The 16,054-nt window shown below is 49.4% G+C and overlaps 1 protein-coding gene across 1 annotated transcript in view; it reads left to right on the forward strand.

Annotated features, from left to right (window-relative positions):
* XYLT1 (xylosyltransferase 1) overlaps nt 1-16,054 on the forward strand; it is a 311,677-nt gene that overhangs the window by 86,122 nt on the left and 209,501 nt on the right. Inside the window, exon 2 of the mRNA XM_059693287.1 lies at nt 10,813-10,851. Coding sequence (XP_059549270.1) covers nt 10,813-10,851 — 39 coding nt within the window. The remainder of the gene's footprint in view (nt 1-10,812; nt 10,852-16,054) is intronic.

The raw sequence follows: 16,054 nt of genomic DNA on the forward strand, positions 1-16,054 counted from the left end.
GAGTAGTTGTAAGGTTTAAATGAGATCTTACAACCCACCTCAGATAATGTCTTGCGTTCAGAAAGAAGCCAGTGTGAGTGACTACGCTGAGCACTGTCAGTACTGACCAGCCATGTGACTCCAGGCAAACTGCGTGACTGCCGGGGTGACAAACTCAGTTTGCTTACAGTGGCCAGGCAGCAGCCGTTGGGTCGGGAGCGCCGTTGTCTTGCAGGGACGCATGTCCAGGGTTGCTAAATCTCCCATTTTTAAAAAGAGAAGTGAGAAATCTGCCCTTGCCTTTGAAGTATCTTGGTTTTAAAACATTGGTGATGATTTTAAATGTTAAATTAATACTGCAGGCCAAAAAGCAAGCAAACAAACAAAACCCCTCAGTGTGAGTCACCCACAGGCCACCAGTGGCCACCCTCTCTTCATTTTCAAGCCTCTCATCTTCCAGGTAGGAACATTCCCTACTTGTCATTCCGAGAATTCTAATTCTGTGTACTGTGTCAAGAATTACCCAACCTCTTGAGGATCACACAGAACAAAGGGTTACATGCATTTGGTAACCGTTCTTCTCAGAGAGACACCTCGTGGAAGAAGCATTCCAGTAATTCCCGCGTTCCCGTGTGTCTGTGGTTTCTGCCGCCTTCAAGGCTGTGGGTGATTGACCAGCTCCAGGGGCCGGAGCTTCTCTTGGAGATTCCGTTGCTCAGTTCTGGGTTCTGAACCAAAAAAAAAAAATGTGGAGGGCATGCAGAATGGCAAAGACGCCTATAAACTTAAAAAATTGTAATATAACAGAGAGAAACAGACAGATGGGCAGAAGCAGGAAAAGCCCCCCAGTGTCATGGGCCTAACCATATCTGCCACCATCTCTCCAAAGCGTGAGAACCCGTGGCTGTCTCAGTGGGGTTTCTGTTTTCTCCGGCAGCCCTATCTGCAGGTGAGTTCGCTTTTCCCAACAAGGCCCGTGCTGTGTGGCTCTGGCCTGCGTTCACATTCCAAATGCGGCCTCTCTTTGAGAACAAGGCGAGTTCTGTGTCATTGGCATCCCTCCCTCACCGCCCAGTGCCGCCCACCGTGCACGCGCCCTGCTGCATCCAGGAGCCACGGTCACAGGAGATAAGCTCTCTGTGACATTCCACAGGGACACCCGAGACAAAGCTCCCTTGTGTGAGCACCTTAAAACTGGGACTAGATCTGGAGGAGTTGAGAAGAGTCACACATCCTGGGGAGAGAATGCTGGGAAGAGGAGGGTGGCGACAGGGTCGCGGGGGCGGGAGGGACATCTTCACGCAATAGTGGGGAGCTAGGAAGGGGCAGAAGACACCCGGCACCTGGCAGTAGATGATGCATTCCCCCCACCAAAAACGCTCATAGGCTGAAACAGTAACCCCCAAAGGGATGGTGTAAGGAGACAGGCCCTTGGGGAATTGATTAGATCCTGTTAGCAGAGCTGTGGAGGATTTTATTAGCGCCTTTATAGAAAAGACCCTGCAAATTGCCCTCACCCATTCCCCTAAGGGAGGACACAGCGGGAGATCCACTATCAGTGAACCAGGAAGCTAGAAATTTCTGTTGCTTATGAGCCACCCAGTCTGTGGTCTTCTGTTAGTGCAGCCCGAATGGGCTGAGCCACACACGCATTCCTCGGTGGCCCCGGGCGAGAGCACCCAAGTTCCAAGCGTGCATCAGGCACTTGGTGGCCGGCGTGGGTATGAGAGGTCGGGTCCTATGCTTCGCTTCTCACTGGCTGTCTTTGTCACCTTGGATTATGAAGCTTTCAGTCTTGCATTATTCATGAACAGTGCAGGGGTTCTCAGGCTCCGGCATACATAAGACTCCCCCGTGGGTGTTTAATAAAAAAGCAGATTCTTTGGCTACTTGCCCAGAGATCCTGAGTCAGTAAGTTTTGGTTAAGGGACCAGTTTCTGACAGCTTACAAACTCGAGCACCAGTCCTGGCTCCCTCCCACGTCAGCCCAGGGTTGTTGAGCAAATTCTCCTCGCTGGGCATCGGGTGTCTGATCTGTAAAATGGGCAGCATGATGCCTCCCGTGGCAGCGTGGCAGGTATTCCATGCGCGTGGCACAAAGTAAGCATTCAAAACGGAGTGGCTGCATTTACTCCTCTGGCTGCTGTCGACTGGAGTTGGTTTAGCTGGCGGCCACAGTTCCCTGCAGTTCAGAAGAATTGTAGTTGAGTAGGTGTGGGTGTGGAGGGATGGGTCTTAGCCTTCATAAGCCTGCAAGAAATAAACAAAGGGATGTTTAATTGTGAGCCGTGAACCATGTTCCAGACATTTTAAATACCTGATTTTATTTAATGTTCACAGCAACCTGTGATGTCACTGGTAACCCATTGTCAACAGGAGGGGATCATATATCTGTAAGAGGCAGCCCACGTTTATACCCCTGAAGCTGGTGTCATTGTTATTATTGCCCCTTTTCACTTACAAAATGATCCCAGACAATAAATTCAATACAGTCCTACCTGTTTATATGGTGTAAATGAGAAAATCTCACAGAAGCTAAGAAATTTGCCTAAGGTTGGAAGGCTACTAAAGGGCTGTTATCTGCTGAGTTGCCAACCCCCAGTACCCCAGAACATGACTGTATTTGGACATAGGGCCTTTTAAAGGATGGCTCAGTCATTGAAGGTCCACATACGAACCAGGAGGTCCTGGTTCCATTTCCGGTCGGGGCACATGCCCTGCTTGCGGGCTCAGTTCCCAGTAGGGGGCGTGCAGGAGGCAGCTGATCGATGATTCTTTCTCATCATTGATGTTTCTATCTCTCCCCTCCCCTTCTCCCTTCCTCTCTGAAATCAATAAAAGTATATTAAAATAATAACTTAAAAAATAAATAGGTGATTAACTTAAAATTAGATCCTGAGAGTGGGCCCTAATCCAATCCGACTAGTGTCCTTATAAGAAGAGGAAATTTGGACACACAGAGACACCGTGGGTACTCACACCTGGAGGAGAGAATTGAGAACTATGAGTAGACAGCCTTCCCAACGCTGAGGAGAGAGGCCTCAGAAGAAAACAACCCTGCCAGCACCTTGATCTTGGACTACCAGCCTCCAGAACTGTGGGCAAATACATTTCTGTTGTATAAGCCTCAAAGTTCACGGTTTTGGTTACAGCAGCCTGAGGAGATTATTATAGTGGTTACACACGATTTAAACCTGGGGCCGCCCCGCAACCCACACTCTTTTCGACCGAGTGTTACTTCTCAGCCCTGCGCCAGGCCCATGGCACAAGTGACGGCGTCCAGACGGGTCTCGGGCTTACCTTTCAAACACCTTCCACTTGGTGGTCTCTTATGAGCCGCTTCTCCAGCAGGCGGGAGAGTTTGTGCTCCTTCCAGTCTCTGACCCCATGAAGGGTTCATCGCCCGTCCGGAGGCTCCTGGTGTTTGATGGTGACGAAGTGTAAGGTACAAGGTCCTGATGGTGGGAGCTTCCTACCCCTGCCACTGATCAGACTGCTCTCGGGGAGAATGCGCCCTGCAGCCTGCTGAAGGGTCCTCCTGGGTGTGTCTGCGCAGGGTGGTACCTTAGGGGTCCATTGTCTACCTGCCGACTTGGTAGGCCCCAGAGGGAAGTCTGGCCCCGAAGGCTTGAGTCAGGATTGTCACTTCCACACCAAAGCCATGGCTCACACCCAAGAGCAAATGCTGGCTTACATCCTCAGAGCAAGGGAGGAGAGGCCCCTGCCAACTGCGGGGCCTAGCTCAGGGTCAGCACCCACCCGGAGAGGCAAATGTCTGACGCACACATGGAATGACCATGGACCCAGTCCTCCTTCTCTCCTACTTTCTTATGAAAATTAATCGCTTGTTAAAATTAGGCCTTTGGCCTGCATGGGCTCAAAAACATTTGATTCTGCCTTCCTGGTCTTTTTTTAAAAATTATTATTATTATTATTTTTATTGCCTAAAGCAGCGGCTCTTAACCTGTGGGTCAGGACCCCTTTGGCGGTCGAACGACCCTTTCACAGGGGTTGCCTAAGACCATCCTGCGTATCAGATATTTCCATTACGATTCATAACAGCAACATTACAGTTATGAAGTAGCAACGAAAGTAATTTTATGGTTGGGTCACAACATGAGGAACTGTATTTAAAGGGCCAGAAGGTTGAGAACCACTGGAAAGTTTTACATATGTCTCCTTTTGCCTTCCTGGTCTGGCAAGCAAGACTCGAGAGGTGCAAACGAGTTCCATTTGTTCAGGACCTGTGATCAGGCTCCCGCCTCCTATTTAAACAGTGAGCGTTGGGAGTACAAGTGTACACAGAGTCACTTTAAACTCATTTCCGGCTCCTTCCTGGTGCCCGCCAGGCATAGCGCTAGCCACTGAATTGGAACTCAGTAAACAGGTGTGGATGGATGTGACTGACTCTACACAGTTTCCTGCTGTGGCACAGAGACTGGGTTCTGTTTTTAGTCATTACACGTGTTCTCATTTCCATCAACCATGTCCACTCCTTTTTTAAAAAAGACATATGCTGCCTGGCCAGCATGGCTCAGCGGTTGAGCATCAACCTATGAACCAGGAGGTCACGGTTCGATACTTCGTCAGGGCACATGCCTGAGTTGCGGGCTTGATCCCCAGTGGGGGGGGGGGGGGGTGGTGCAGGAGGCAGCCAATCAATGATTCTCTGTCATCATTGATGTTTCTATCTCTCCCTTTCTCTCTCTGAAATTAATAAACAAACAAACAAAACAAAACATAAAAAAAGATAGATGCTAAGAACGAATTCCAGTAATTGTTAAGGTGGTGCCTTGGATTCTAATGATAGACACTGTCCAGGTTGCAGGGTGACTTTGAGGTGGGACTGTATTCTCCAGTGGAACCCCTATAATACAGCAGAGCACAGGTTTCTCCAGGCAGGGCGCTGGGATCGAATCCAGACTCCAGCACTCTCTCTGCAACCTGAGACAGGCTACCCAGTCTCTCTGGTCTTCAGTTTACCCATCTCCCAGTGGGAACAATGGTCGTATCCGCCTCCATATTGTTGTAAGGGGTAAATGGAATGATATATCTATAGACGTTAAGCCAGTGCCAGGAACATGGTAAGAACTTACAAGTTATTAGTTAATTATCACCCTAGTAAGTTACTAATTATTACTAGTATTTATGATTATCCTTAACCTTGGTTAAGTGTAGACTAAACCAGAGGATGGAAAACTGTCTTTATCTCGGGACAGGCGGATTCTGAGTGACAGTTTCCATTAGTGTTGTAATGGAATCTAAATAAATGTGGGAGGACTGGTGTCCGTGGCAAAGAGGGCTGAAGGCTAACTCACGGGTAGAACTAGATCCTGGTGGTCAAGACTTTCTTTGCTTGGTGTGATGTACACCTTGCATGGAGCCTGCACATGGTAGGTTCGTGATAAATCATAGCTATTAGTTATAGTTATTTCGTGTCCCTGGGACACATTTGCAGACTTAGGGAGTCTGTATCATTTCATTTCCAAGGCTGGAGTGTTTTCCCAATACATACTGATTCTATGAAAGTCAATATTTGGAAAGTATATCAGTTAGTGGTTAATGCCATACAGGTGTACCTCAAAGATACAGATTTGGTTCTGGACCTCTGAAATACGAATTTTGGGGTTTCCCAGTACACATAAAAGTATGTTTACATTTTACTGTAGTCTATTAAGTATGTTATAGTAATTCTTAAAAGATACTGTACAAAGCTTAATTAAAAATACTGTATTGCTAAAAATGCTAACCATCATCTGAGCCTTCAGCAAGTCATAATCCTTTTGCTGGGAGAGAGTCTTACCTACAATTTGTAAAAACACAGTATCTATTAAACACAATAAAACGAGGCTCTCACTATATAACAAGCCACCCTGAAACTCAGTAGGTTAAAATAAATATACAGGTTGGGGCAAAAATGGAAAATAATACAGTAATTAATAAATAGTAATATAAGAATAAACCGTGTTTCATGTACTCACAACTGTAAACCTCCTGTTGCCCCACCCTGTGTGTTCTCTCTGTGTCTGAAGGTTGTCTGAGGGATGGCTGATGTCGGCTGGGTTTGGATTCAAGCTATAGGTTGAGTCCAGGTCTGTTCCGTGTGTCTCATCCTCCTTGGACCAGCATCTTCCTGGGGCGTGTTCTTGTGCTGATGGCAAAAGCTCAAGAGGTGATGCTCAATCTCACAAGCACATTTCAAGCTGCTGCTTATGTCATATCTGCTAACCTCCCGTTGGACAAAGCAAGTCAAATGGGCAAGGCTGAGGTCAAAGGAGGAGGAAGCGTATCCTGCAAAGAAATACAAAGTCACAGGACCGGAGAGTCTGGATACAGGGAGGGGTGGCGAGTGAGGACCACAAATCCAGCCCACCTAGTTCTCCATTTGACTTCCCCAGTTTAGCCGTGGCAATACCTGCTGTGAAAGGGCTTTCCTTGCTTTAGCAGGCGGTTCCCTGGTCCAGTACCCGCATTAAGATTCTAAAAGCACTCCAGGGTAGCATCGCAGCGCATCACAGATTCCCCTTTGGTCTTTCGGAGCCTTTCCTCTGACAGACAGGAGTTTACTCTACTGTAAAGCAAAGAGTCCCAATTGAGACCCACAGGATGGATTAGGCAGACAGCGTCATCGACCTGGTTCCACTTCGTTAGCCTTTCCAATTAAGGAAGATGCTGCTGCAAGTGAGACCTCACCACTACGGAGTCATACCTTGAATCCTCCAGATGCGCCTCTGTAGGGAGAGCCCTATATTTCAAATGCGCAGGGGAGGGGGTGCGGGGTGGGGGAAGCAAAAGTCTGTGGACAAGTGAATCCTAGTGTGAATGACTGGCCACTAGTGAGTACTTCATCTTCTTGGCGAGGTAATTAACTCAAATGCTAAATAGAGAGCACTTGTACTTTTGTCTTCCAAAAGCTTTTTAATGGATATTGGACCCCTGACCTTGTGCCCATAGGGTCTCTGATCTGGGAGCATCAAATAAAGAGTTGCTGGATCACTCTATCCAGAGATCAGGCCCTGGGTTTTATCACCACAATTAACAGAGGTTTCTCAAGGAAGGTCTTTTCCAGTGAAGTTAGGGGCCCGAGATGGCATTTTCCCCTCTTTACCCCCTCAGGATCCTGGGCAATGAAGCATAAGCCCCAAACAATGGCCAAATAGGCTGTGAAGTACAACTTAATTAACCTGGGCACGCACCCAACACCCCAGTGCAGTGCTTTTGCAAGGATGTGGCTTAGAGAATGAGGCTAAGGTTTGAATCTCAGATGCAGCCTCTTGTCTTCTAGTCACAGTCTCGATGGCGGGATCTGAATGGGGAGACAGACACAGACTCCTCTGAGCTGGAGAGCAGGCGGAGCATGCTCTCACTGCCTAAGCTGCATGCCAGATCTGACTCACGCTGCCTGTCACACACCAGGACGATGGCCTTGCCTCCTGAAGACAAAAATGGGCCCTGCCAAGTGTGCTTGCTTAACGTGGGGAATCTGGAAGTACAGGGCCAACTCTCCCTATGTACCAGTGATAAAGGGGCCGGATAGAGGGGCTCCGTGAAGGACAGCTGGACCAGTGAACCTGTTTGCTCGAAAAAAGGGTCTCGGTGAAGGTTCTCACCCATCATGGCTGCCACCTCTTCATGGTTGGGAAGGAGCTAGTAGAGGTTTGAAGAGAGAAGCCTGAAATATTCCCTCCAAGATTCTCCCAAGTCCCCAGGGGGAGAGTGGAAGAAATGTTCCCCTCAGCATTTTCCTAGGTATGAGGAGTATTCAGTGCCTGGGTGGAGTGTGGAAATTAGATGTTCCCCTGGCAATTCCAGTTGAGCTGCACCATTGAAAAATGCTGGCTATTGGGCTCAGGAATAGAATTGGGGGAGAAGAGCCCTTCATCTTAAAAGAAAAGTTAGTTCTGACCAGAGCTCAGAATGTCCCTGGGCTCATGGCTCTTATACTCATCAGAATTTTTATAAACTAGAGGCTTGGTGCACGGATTCATGCATCGGTGGGGTCCCTCGGCCTGTCCTGCACCCTCTCACAATCTGAGACCCCTCAGGGGATGTCGGAGAGCCAGTTTGGGCCCAATCCCTGCAGGCCAGGCCAAGGGACCCCACCGGTGCATGAGTCCGTGCACCAGGCCTCTAATATGCATATAAGATCTTTGGTTAACCTTTCCCTGCCCTCCCCTCTCCCCCCTTCCCTCTGAGATTCATCAGTCTGTTCCATGTTTCCATGCCTGTGGTTTCTGCTCCTGCGTTGAGCGTCTGCCCCCTTGGTGGTCAGTGCACGTCATAGCTACTGACCGGTTGGCTGGTCGGCCGGTCGCTTAGGCTTTTATATATAGACTAGGGGCCCGGTGCACGAAATTCGTGCACTGGGTGTGTGTGTGGGGGGGAGTGTCCCTCAGCCCAGCCTGCCCCCTCTCACATACTGGGGGCCCTCAGGCGTTGACCCCCATCACCCTCCAATCGCAGGATCGGCCCCATGCCCAGGAATCATGCCTGGGCAGGGGACCCCCATCTCCCTCTGATCACTTGCTCCACCCCCTGTCCAAGCCTGACGCCTCTGACCCAGGCTTCAGGCCTGGGCAAGGGGACCATCATATCCCCCCAATCCCCGGCTGCGCCCCCCGCCCAGGCCTGATGCCTCAGCCAGAGGAGCTGACCCTCATCAACCTCCGATCACCAATCACCGGATCGGCCCCTGGACCAGGCCTGAGGCATCCGGCAGAGGTGTCAGGCCTGGGCAGGGGACCCCCAACTCCCCGCGGTTGCAGGCTCCGCCCCTGCCCAGGCCTAATGCCTCTGGCTGAGGCGTCCGGCTCGGGCAGCGGGGACCCGCAGCTGCAGCGGCCCCGCGATCGTGGGCTCCGCTTTAGGCCCAGGCAAGGGACCCCTAGCTCCCGGGACTGCCAGCTTCGACCGTGCCCAGCTCCCATCCCTGGCTCCACCCCTACTTCCTGCTATCACTGGCCAGGGCGGCAAAGGCGCCTGATTCTCCGATCATGGCTGGGGGGCAGGGCAAAGGCGGCCCCAGGGCCGCCTTTGCCCTGCCCCCCAGCTCTTAGCTCCCCCCTGGGTTTCCGATCACTGTCAGTGGCAGGGGGCTTCTTCCTGCTTTCCCTTTCGCCTCCCTGCATTGTGCCTACATATGCAAATTAACTGCCATCTTGTTGGCAGTTAACTGCCAATCTTAGTTGGCAGTTAACTGCCAATCATAGTTGGCAGTTAATTTGCATATAGCCCTGATTAGCCAATGAAAAGGGTATCATCGTACGCCAATTACCATTTTTCTCTTTTATTAGTGTTGATAGGCATCATTGTAAAGGTACTACAGAGGAGTGCTCCAGAAAGTGACCTTTCATCTAGGGTAGGGGTTCAAAATGTTTCAATTAATCTTTTAGTCCTTTATTTTATTGTGCTAAGAATACTTCACATGAGATTTACCCTATTGACAAAATTGTAAGTGCACAATATGTATTGTTGACTATAGGTACAGTGTTGTACAGCAGATCTCTAGAGGTTCTTTATTATCTTGCTCAGTTAAAACTCTAAACCCATTGAACAGCAACTCCCAGTTTCCTTCCCCCGGCCCCTGGCAACCATCATTCTACTCTCTGCTTCTACAGGTGTGACTATTTTAGATTCCTCATATAAGTGGAATCATATCTAAACTTCCATGTTCATTGAAACCATATTTATAATAACCAATATAAGGAAACAACCTAAATGTCCACTGATGGATGATAGAAGAAAATGTGGTATGTGCATATAATGGAATAGTATTCAGCCCTAAAAAAGGAGATCCTGTCATATGTGACAACATGGATGAGCCTTGAGGACATTACTCCAAGTGAATAAGTTAGACACAGAGGACAAATATGGCATGATTACTACACGTGTTCTTTCTTGTTCACCATACAGTCCAGTGAGCTGGTGCTAATTTGCATGGCTTCCTCGAAGCCTGTGTTGGAAAACCTGCTTGGATAAAGCAAAGCGTCCAACTGAGTTTGCACGTCATGCCCATTCTCTGTAAGAGGCAGCTTGAGGCTGCTTTCCCAGAGTTACAAATCCAAGATGGTTAAGATCAGAGCCAACATTGTGCAGACAAAAATAGCCTTTATGTGCTGGGTTTCCTGTTTTTCTTGGAGGCTGCTTGCTGAAAACCACTACCTCCTTCCCATCCGTCCCTTCCTTCTGTGTGCCCACCCTGGCCCCCACCCAAAGAGTTCATGTTTAATGACCCGAGACATGACCACCAGGCATTTTCAGTCAATCGGCTTTTGTAGAGAGTGAATGAATCGGACTTTTCTCTGGCCTTCTCTCTCCTGAAAAGGATCTTCCCAGCCCATTGGAATGTGCTCTGCAGACTAGGAATTAAGCTCTTCTCTTTGTCTTGTTTCTTCCTTCAGTCTTTCCAAGATCAGACACAAGCTGGTGGCCTTGCCCCTAATTGGGACTTTATATTCTTTCAAGTTTATTTCTCATTCTCTTATGGACAGCTTTCCCTTCACATAGAGAGTTTGAACGCCCTTGGAGATATTCAGTGAGGATGCTTTGTTTCTTATTTCTTTACACTTCCTCATTCTGCATGATCTCCATGCAGGTGCCCCCTTCACCTCTTAATGAAAAACTTGAGTCTCCTTAATCATCTGGGGGGTTGGGGAGACATTGGAGATTGGACCACTCTGTTCTCGTGTCTTGCAGAACAGGGGAGACAGAGTTGGGCGGCTTACCTGTGGGCGGCTTAAGCACTGAAGAGATCCAGCTTTGGTTTAAATGATGCTGGAGCAGTAGGTTAAATTTGCCCACCACTCATGTGTATTTTCTCCTTTCTTCCCACAGGACCCACACCCAAGTCCGCTGATCACCCTGGAGACCCAGGTCAGTACCTTCCCATGGTCTTTGTCACTTATGTCTGCACTGATGTCCCTGCATCAGTTCTCCAGGGCGCATCTGTGCATCCTCTTGGCTCCATGGCTCGGAAAGCCTGGACAGACACAAAAGCTGTCCTCCTGTCCTGTTGGCATGTGCATGTACGCACATGTGCACACACAACAGCTGATTGTGTATGTGTGTGCACACACGTGTGTACCCAGGTGTCTGAAAGCATCATGGGAGGTAGAAGAGGTTATGGGGGGGGATAAATGGTGATGGAAGGAGACCTCATTTGGGGTGGTGAACACATAATACAATATACAGATGATTGTACACCTGAAACCTATTAATCTTATTAACCAATGTAACGCCAATAAATTCAATTTGATAAAGAAAGGAAGAAAACACCACAGAAAGAAAGAGGACAGGAAGGCCAGACATTGTTGGGAGAGAGGATTCTCAGAGTTTCTCTGTGTTCTTCTGTCCTCGGATTTCCCAGCATACACTTTTAGTTATATCGGCTTCAGGGGTGACCAGACCACAGAGCTGGCAGGAAAGAGCAATGGGTGGGAGTTCAAGGGGCTTAGGACCCAGTTCATTCTGCCTGTTTGGTCATCCTCTGGCCTGGCTTTTCCACATTCCTTCATTCACCTATCACCTGAGCCATGTTTGCATAGATAAATTACACCTGTTCTATCACATCACCTAAATATACGTTTTTCCTTAAATTAATTTTTTTTTTCACTTTCAGAAGTAGACTGATCTTAAGCTAATGGTTCCCAATCAGGGGTAGCTTTGACCCCCAATGGGCATTAGGCCATGTCTGAAGACATTCGGGTTATGTCCCCTTGTAGGATGGGTTACTACTAGCAACTAGTAGGTGGAGACCAGGGGTGCTGCTAAATATCCCCCAGTGCACAGGACCTCTGCCCAGGAAGGAATTATCCAGCCTAAAATTGCCAATGGTGCCAAGCTTGACAAACGCTGTCTCCGGCAAAAATATCCGTGAAATCACAAGTTTGGCGTGCTAGTTAAGTTTCTTTTGCAAAACATTAAAATCAATATTAAATCAATAAAATTTAAAAGTTCCTTTGGGTGGCCTCTAAAAGCATCGAAAGGTACTCCTTTAGACGTAGGTGTTCTGCACTTTGGGAAATGGGTCTCTCTCCAGGCTACCCAGCGGATTGTGAGCGAACTTCCAGGGCATTTTAAAAATGATGGCTCTTCTCTTCTTTACCAGTTCCCCCCCACCAGGAAAACTCATTAAACTCAGGAACACCCCCTGGGAAAATAGTCTGTGTCAAGAATTCTAGAAGCCAAATCTCACTTCCTGGGGGTGGCGTGGCACTACCCCCTATGGTCTGTCCTTGGCCCTCCTGAGTCCTTCACTATGGAAACCGGCTAATCAGCCCTTCAGAACCTCCATGGGAAAGAGCAGTCACGTGCCAGTGGCTTTGGCCGGCACACTGTGAGTGTGACAGCTCACCCCTACCCAGCGACCTCTCTTAGAATCACAGCCATTACCCAGGGGGCCTGAGCCTCGCGCTGCAGCCAGCCATGGCACGAGACTGGCTTTCTGCATTTGTGCCACGCCCCTGGGGAAATGACTCAATTTGTCCCCAAACAACACTCCATCAGTCGCATCTGGTTCTTGGTCTCTGGGGAGCCGTCGGATGTTGTCGTCTTTCCCCGACTTCTGGTTTCCCATGTTAAGGAGACACTGGAACCCAACCAAAGTGCAGTTTTTTTGAACTGTTGGCACAAGCCTGCAGCCAGATCTTACTTTGTGCTGGGCCTCAGCCCATCGTGTGAGTCAGGACGGGACCCTATTCAGCTGCCGCAGGCAGGTCAGACAGGAGGGGCAGGGAAGCGTCTTCTGGCAGAAAGTGGTGCCCCAGATATTACCCACATGGCACGAGCAAGATGGCAGCTGTGCCTGAGCTCGGAAGAGCCAACCACGCAGAGGAAGTGGCAGATGTGCTTGCTCCGCCGAGCCTCTGGTCAGCGCCCATTTCCTTCCCTCCCAGCGCGCCCTTAACTCCTAAGAAAGGCGTCACCTGCTCCATCCTGCAGCGCCGGTGCCACAGGTGGGCCAGCCTTTTAGATTTATTTCACTGCCAGCCACGTCCCTACACCACACGCCAGTGACTTCACTTGTGCGGGGCCCAGCCCGCATACAGTCATCGGGCCACCCAGGGGCCCTTCCCTCCATGCACCCCCTCTCTTCCGGGTGTGCATTGCATCGTCCCTCCCCGGTGCTTGGCGAATCTGCCCCATGCAGCTGTTCGGAGTTGGGGGAGATGGATTGATGGGCTGCCGAGGGCTCCTCTACGCCCTGCTCTTCGCCGGTAGCACAGCAGAGCGTTGCATCTGTTGGCATCAGCAGGACTCGCTGCTTAACGGCCAGATTAATAGAAGGAGGAAGCCGAGGAAGGTTGAAATCCCTGGTGTCAGCTTCCCCTCAGCGGGCAGCCCCTGGGGGGCACCAAGGAAGCCTGACTGCAGTGTGAATGCTTCCCTCGTCCCAGATGGCGGTGACCCAGGAACCAGGTGACTTAGGAAGGAAAAGAAAAAAAAAAGCCTGAGAGGAGTTGGAATTTGGTTATCGGCCTGGTGGCGTTCTCATGATCCCCACTCACTGACGTGGGCCAAGAACTGGCTTCTCCCATTGGATCCCCTCAGTGCCCTAATTACATAGGTGCTCTTGTGATCCCCAATTTCCAGATGAGGAACAGAGGTTACATAATTTGTCCAGGGTTGCACAGGAAGGATATAGTGTTGGAGGGTGTCAGACTCAGAGCCATATGCCATGAGGATCTATCTTCTCAGCCTCTAACCCATTTCTCCAGTTGTCTTGACCAGTAGAAGAATTTGCTAGTGCTCAGGCAGAGTTAGAGGGCCGGGCTTGATGTAAACTGCCCAAGGTCCATGGGAAGGAAGGAAGGAAGACAGGAAAGGAGGGAGGGAGGGAGGGCGGGAGGAAGGGAGGGAGAGAGAAAAGAAAGATGCTTTCCACAAGTACCCACAGATGTACTTAAATAGGAAGAGCAATAGGTAGATGGTGAATGTAGATCTATAGATAAATAGATACAGTGCTCCACACAGTGAGTAGTTCTTTTTTTTTAATATATTTTTATTGATTTCAGAGGAAGGGAGAGGGAAAGAGAGAGAGAGAAGTATCAATGTGAGAGAGAATGATTGATCAGCTACCTCCTGCACGTCCCCTACTGGGGATCGAGTCCGTAACCCAGGCATGTGCCCTGGACCGGAATCGAACCTGGGACCCTTCAGTCCACAGGCCGACGCTCTATTCACTTAGCCAAACCGGCTAGGGCACAGTGAGTAGTTCTTTGATAGATAGGTTGCCATAGGACTGGTGGGTAAAGTGGTTTAAGCAAAGGACCCAATACAAACTTTACTTGCAAGCAGCAAAAATGAAACATCTCCTTGTGCATCAATAGTGTTGTGAAAAATTTGAATTCTCATTATTTGGTTCTCTCTTTCTCATTGACCCCCCTGATGGTCTATCATTTCAGAATCCACTGCAATTGACAAGGCCGCTTGTCACTTAATTTTAGCTGTTCTGCCTCCCTTCTCCCCAGCAGCTTCACTGTCAATTAGTTACTGGCCTCTACGCAAACACGGTGGTGCCCTGGGAGCTGTAATAAAGGACCTCTTCCGTCGAGTAAAGATTTGTCAGTCTGTCTCTCTGCGAAGTTGGCCCCACTTAGACAGGAGCAGACCTTGGTTTACTTGAGATCCCTCTCAGGACCTAAAGGTCCAGGGCATCAGGAGGAAAACTGACAGCTCAGCCTGCAACGACCAATCAGACACTTGAATTTCTTTGGTCAGCTAACTGGGGGAGAAGGGGAGAGAGTTACATTCGTATCATTTAAAGTCCACGCTGGGGCCCCTAAGGATTGTGAACAGAGCTCACGAGGAGAATGAGTAGGGATGGAAGGAAATCAATACTTTAGATGTTATGCCGTTGTAAGTCCATCCACCCATTCGCTTATTCAATAAATAGTTTGGGGGCCAGGAGGAGGCCAGGCCTTGTGCGAGATGCTCAAGTAAAGTTACAATAATGAGCAAGACGGGGGGTTCCCTGCCCATGGAACACCCATTCTGGTTGGGGGAGTCACACAGTGAATTTACAGATAGAAACGCCCATCCTGTCAGGGGGTGATAAGTGAACAGAAATGAGACAGGCATGGAGAGCGAGTGGGCACAGTGCAGGGGGGTTGTTCAGGGAGCTCTCTCCCTAGAGGTGAGTTTCAAGCTGAGGAGGGAAGATTTGGGCTGAGAGCTTACGGCTGAGAAAGAGTTAACCAGGCAAAGAGGCTGCGGTAATGGTGTTCTGAGATTTTTGCATATTATATCTGGCTTCCTATAAAAACAGTGCCAGTTTTCCTTAGGATCAATTAAAGTGTTAGTTCCTTCGAGCGCCTCGGATGCCTTCGTGTCATCAGAACGTCAAGATGAATAAGGAGTTACCTTATCCTGCAGAGGGGAAGGGAAAGGACTGAGGAAGTGGACGAGAAGAAAAGGGGGTTCAGGGTGGGGCCACACTAAAGTCCAGGGCGAGCATGTTGACAGGACCAAGGGAATTTTGGGGTCTCGGCAACGTCATGCTGATAATGGGGGTGACGTGGGAAATCCGGCTAATAGTTGTCGTTAGTTTAATAGCTGGCTCATGCTCAGTTGGACTGTAGCCTCGGTCTAATCCAGTGGTTCTCATCTGGGAGCAAATTTATCGCTCTTCCCCCCGCCCCCAGGGGACATTTGGTGGAGTCTGGAGACATATTTGATTGTCACAACTCAGGGGCAGGGGTGTGCTACTGGCATCTAGTGGGTAGAGGCCAGGGAGGCTGCTCATCACCCTGCAAATGCACAAGAAATAATTATCCAGCCCCAAATGTTAGCAGCATCAAGGGTGGGAAACCTTGGTGTAACCCCATTTGCTCTGCGGACAGCTTATTTACAATGGGGACCTTGTAGAAAAGTGAGTTGTTTCTTCCTTGTTCTCTTGTTTATGTTCAAATGCCACCCTCCCTGGTTAATACCAGACTGGTCCCGCCTCTGGGCTCTGACCAGGACACATTCATCCCCAGAGTCTGTGTGGACAGTGATGACTGCGCTCAGAGCGGTGACTCACGGTGCCAGCGAGCGTGTGCACGGTGGATGCGACAGGGAAAACACCTCTCCAAGG

This window comes from Myotis daubentonii, chromosome 4 (genome assembly GCF_963259705.1).
Source record: "Myotis daubentonii chromosome 4, mMyoDau2.1, whole genome shotgun sequence".
Classification (NCBI taxonomy): Eukaryota; Metazoa; Chordata; class Mammalia; order Chiroptera; family Vespertilionidae; genus Myotis; species Myotis daubentonii.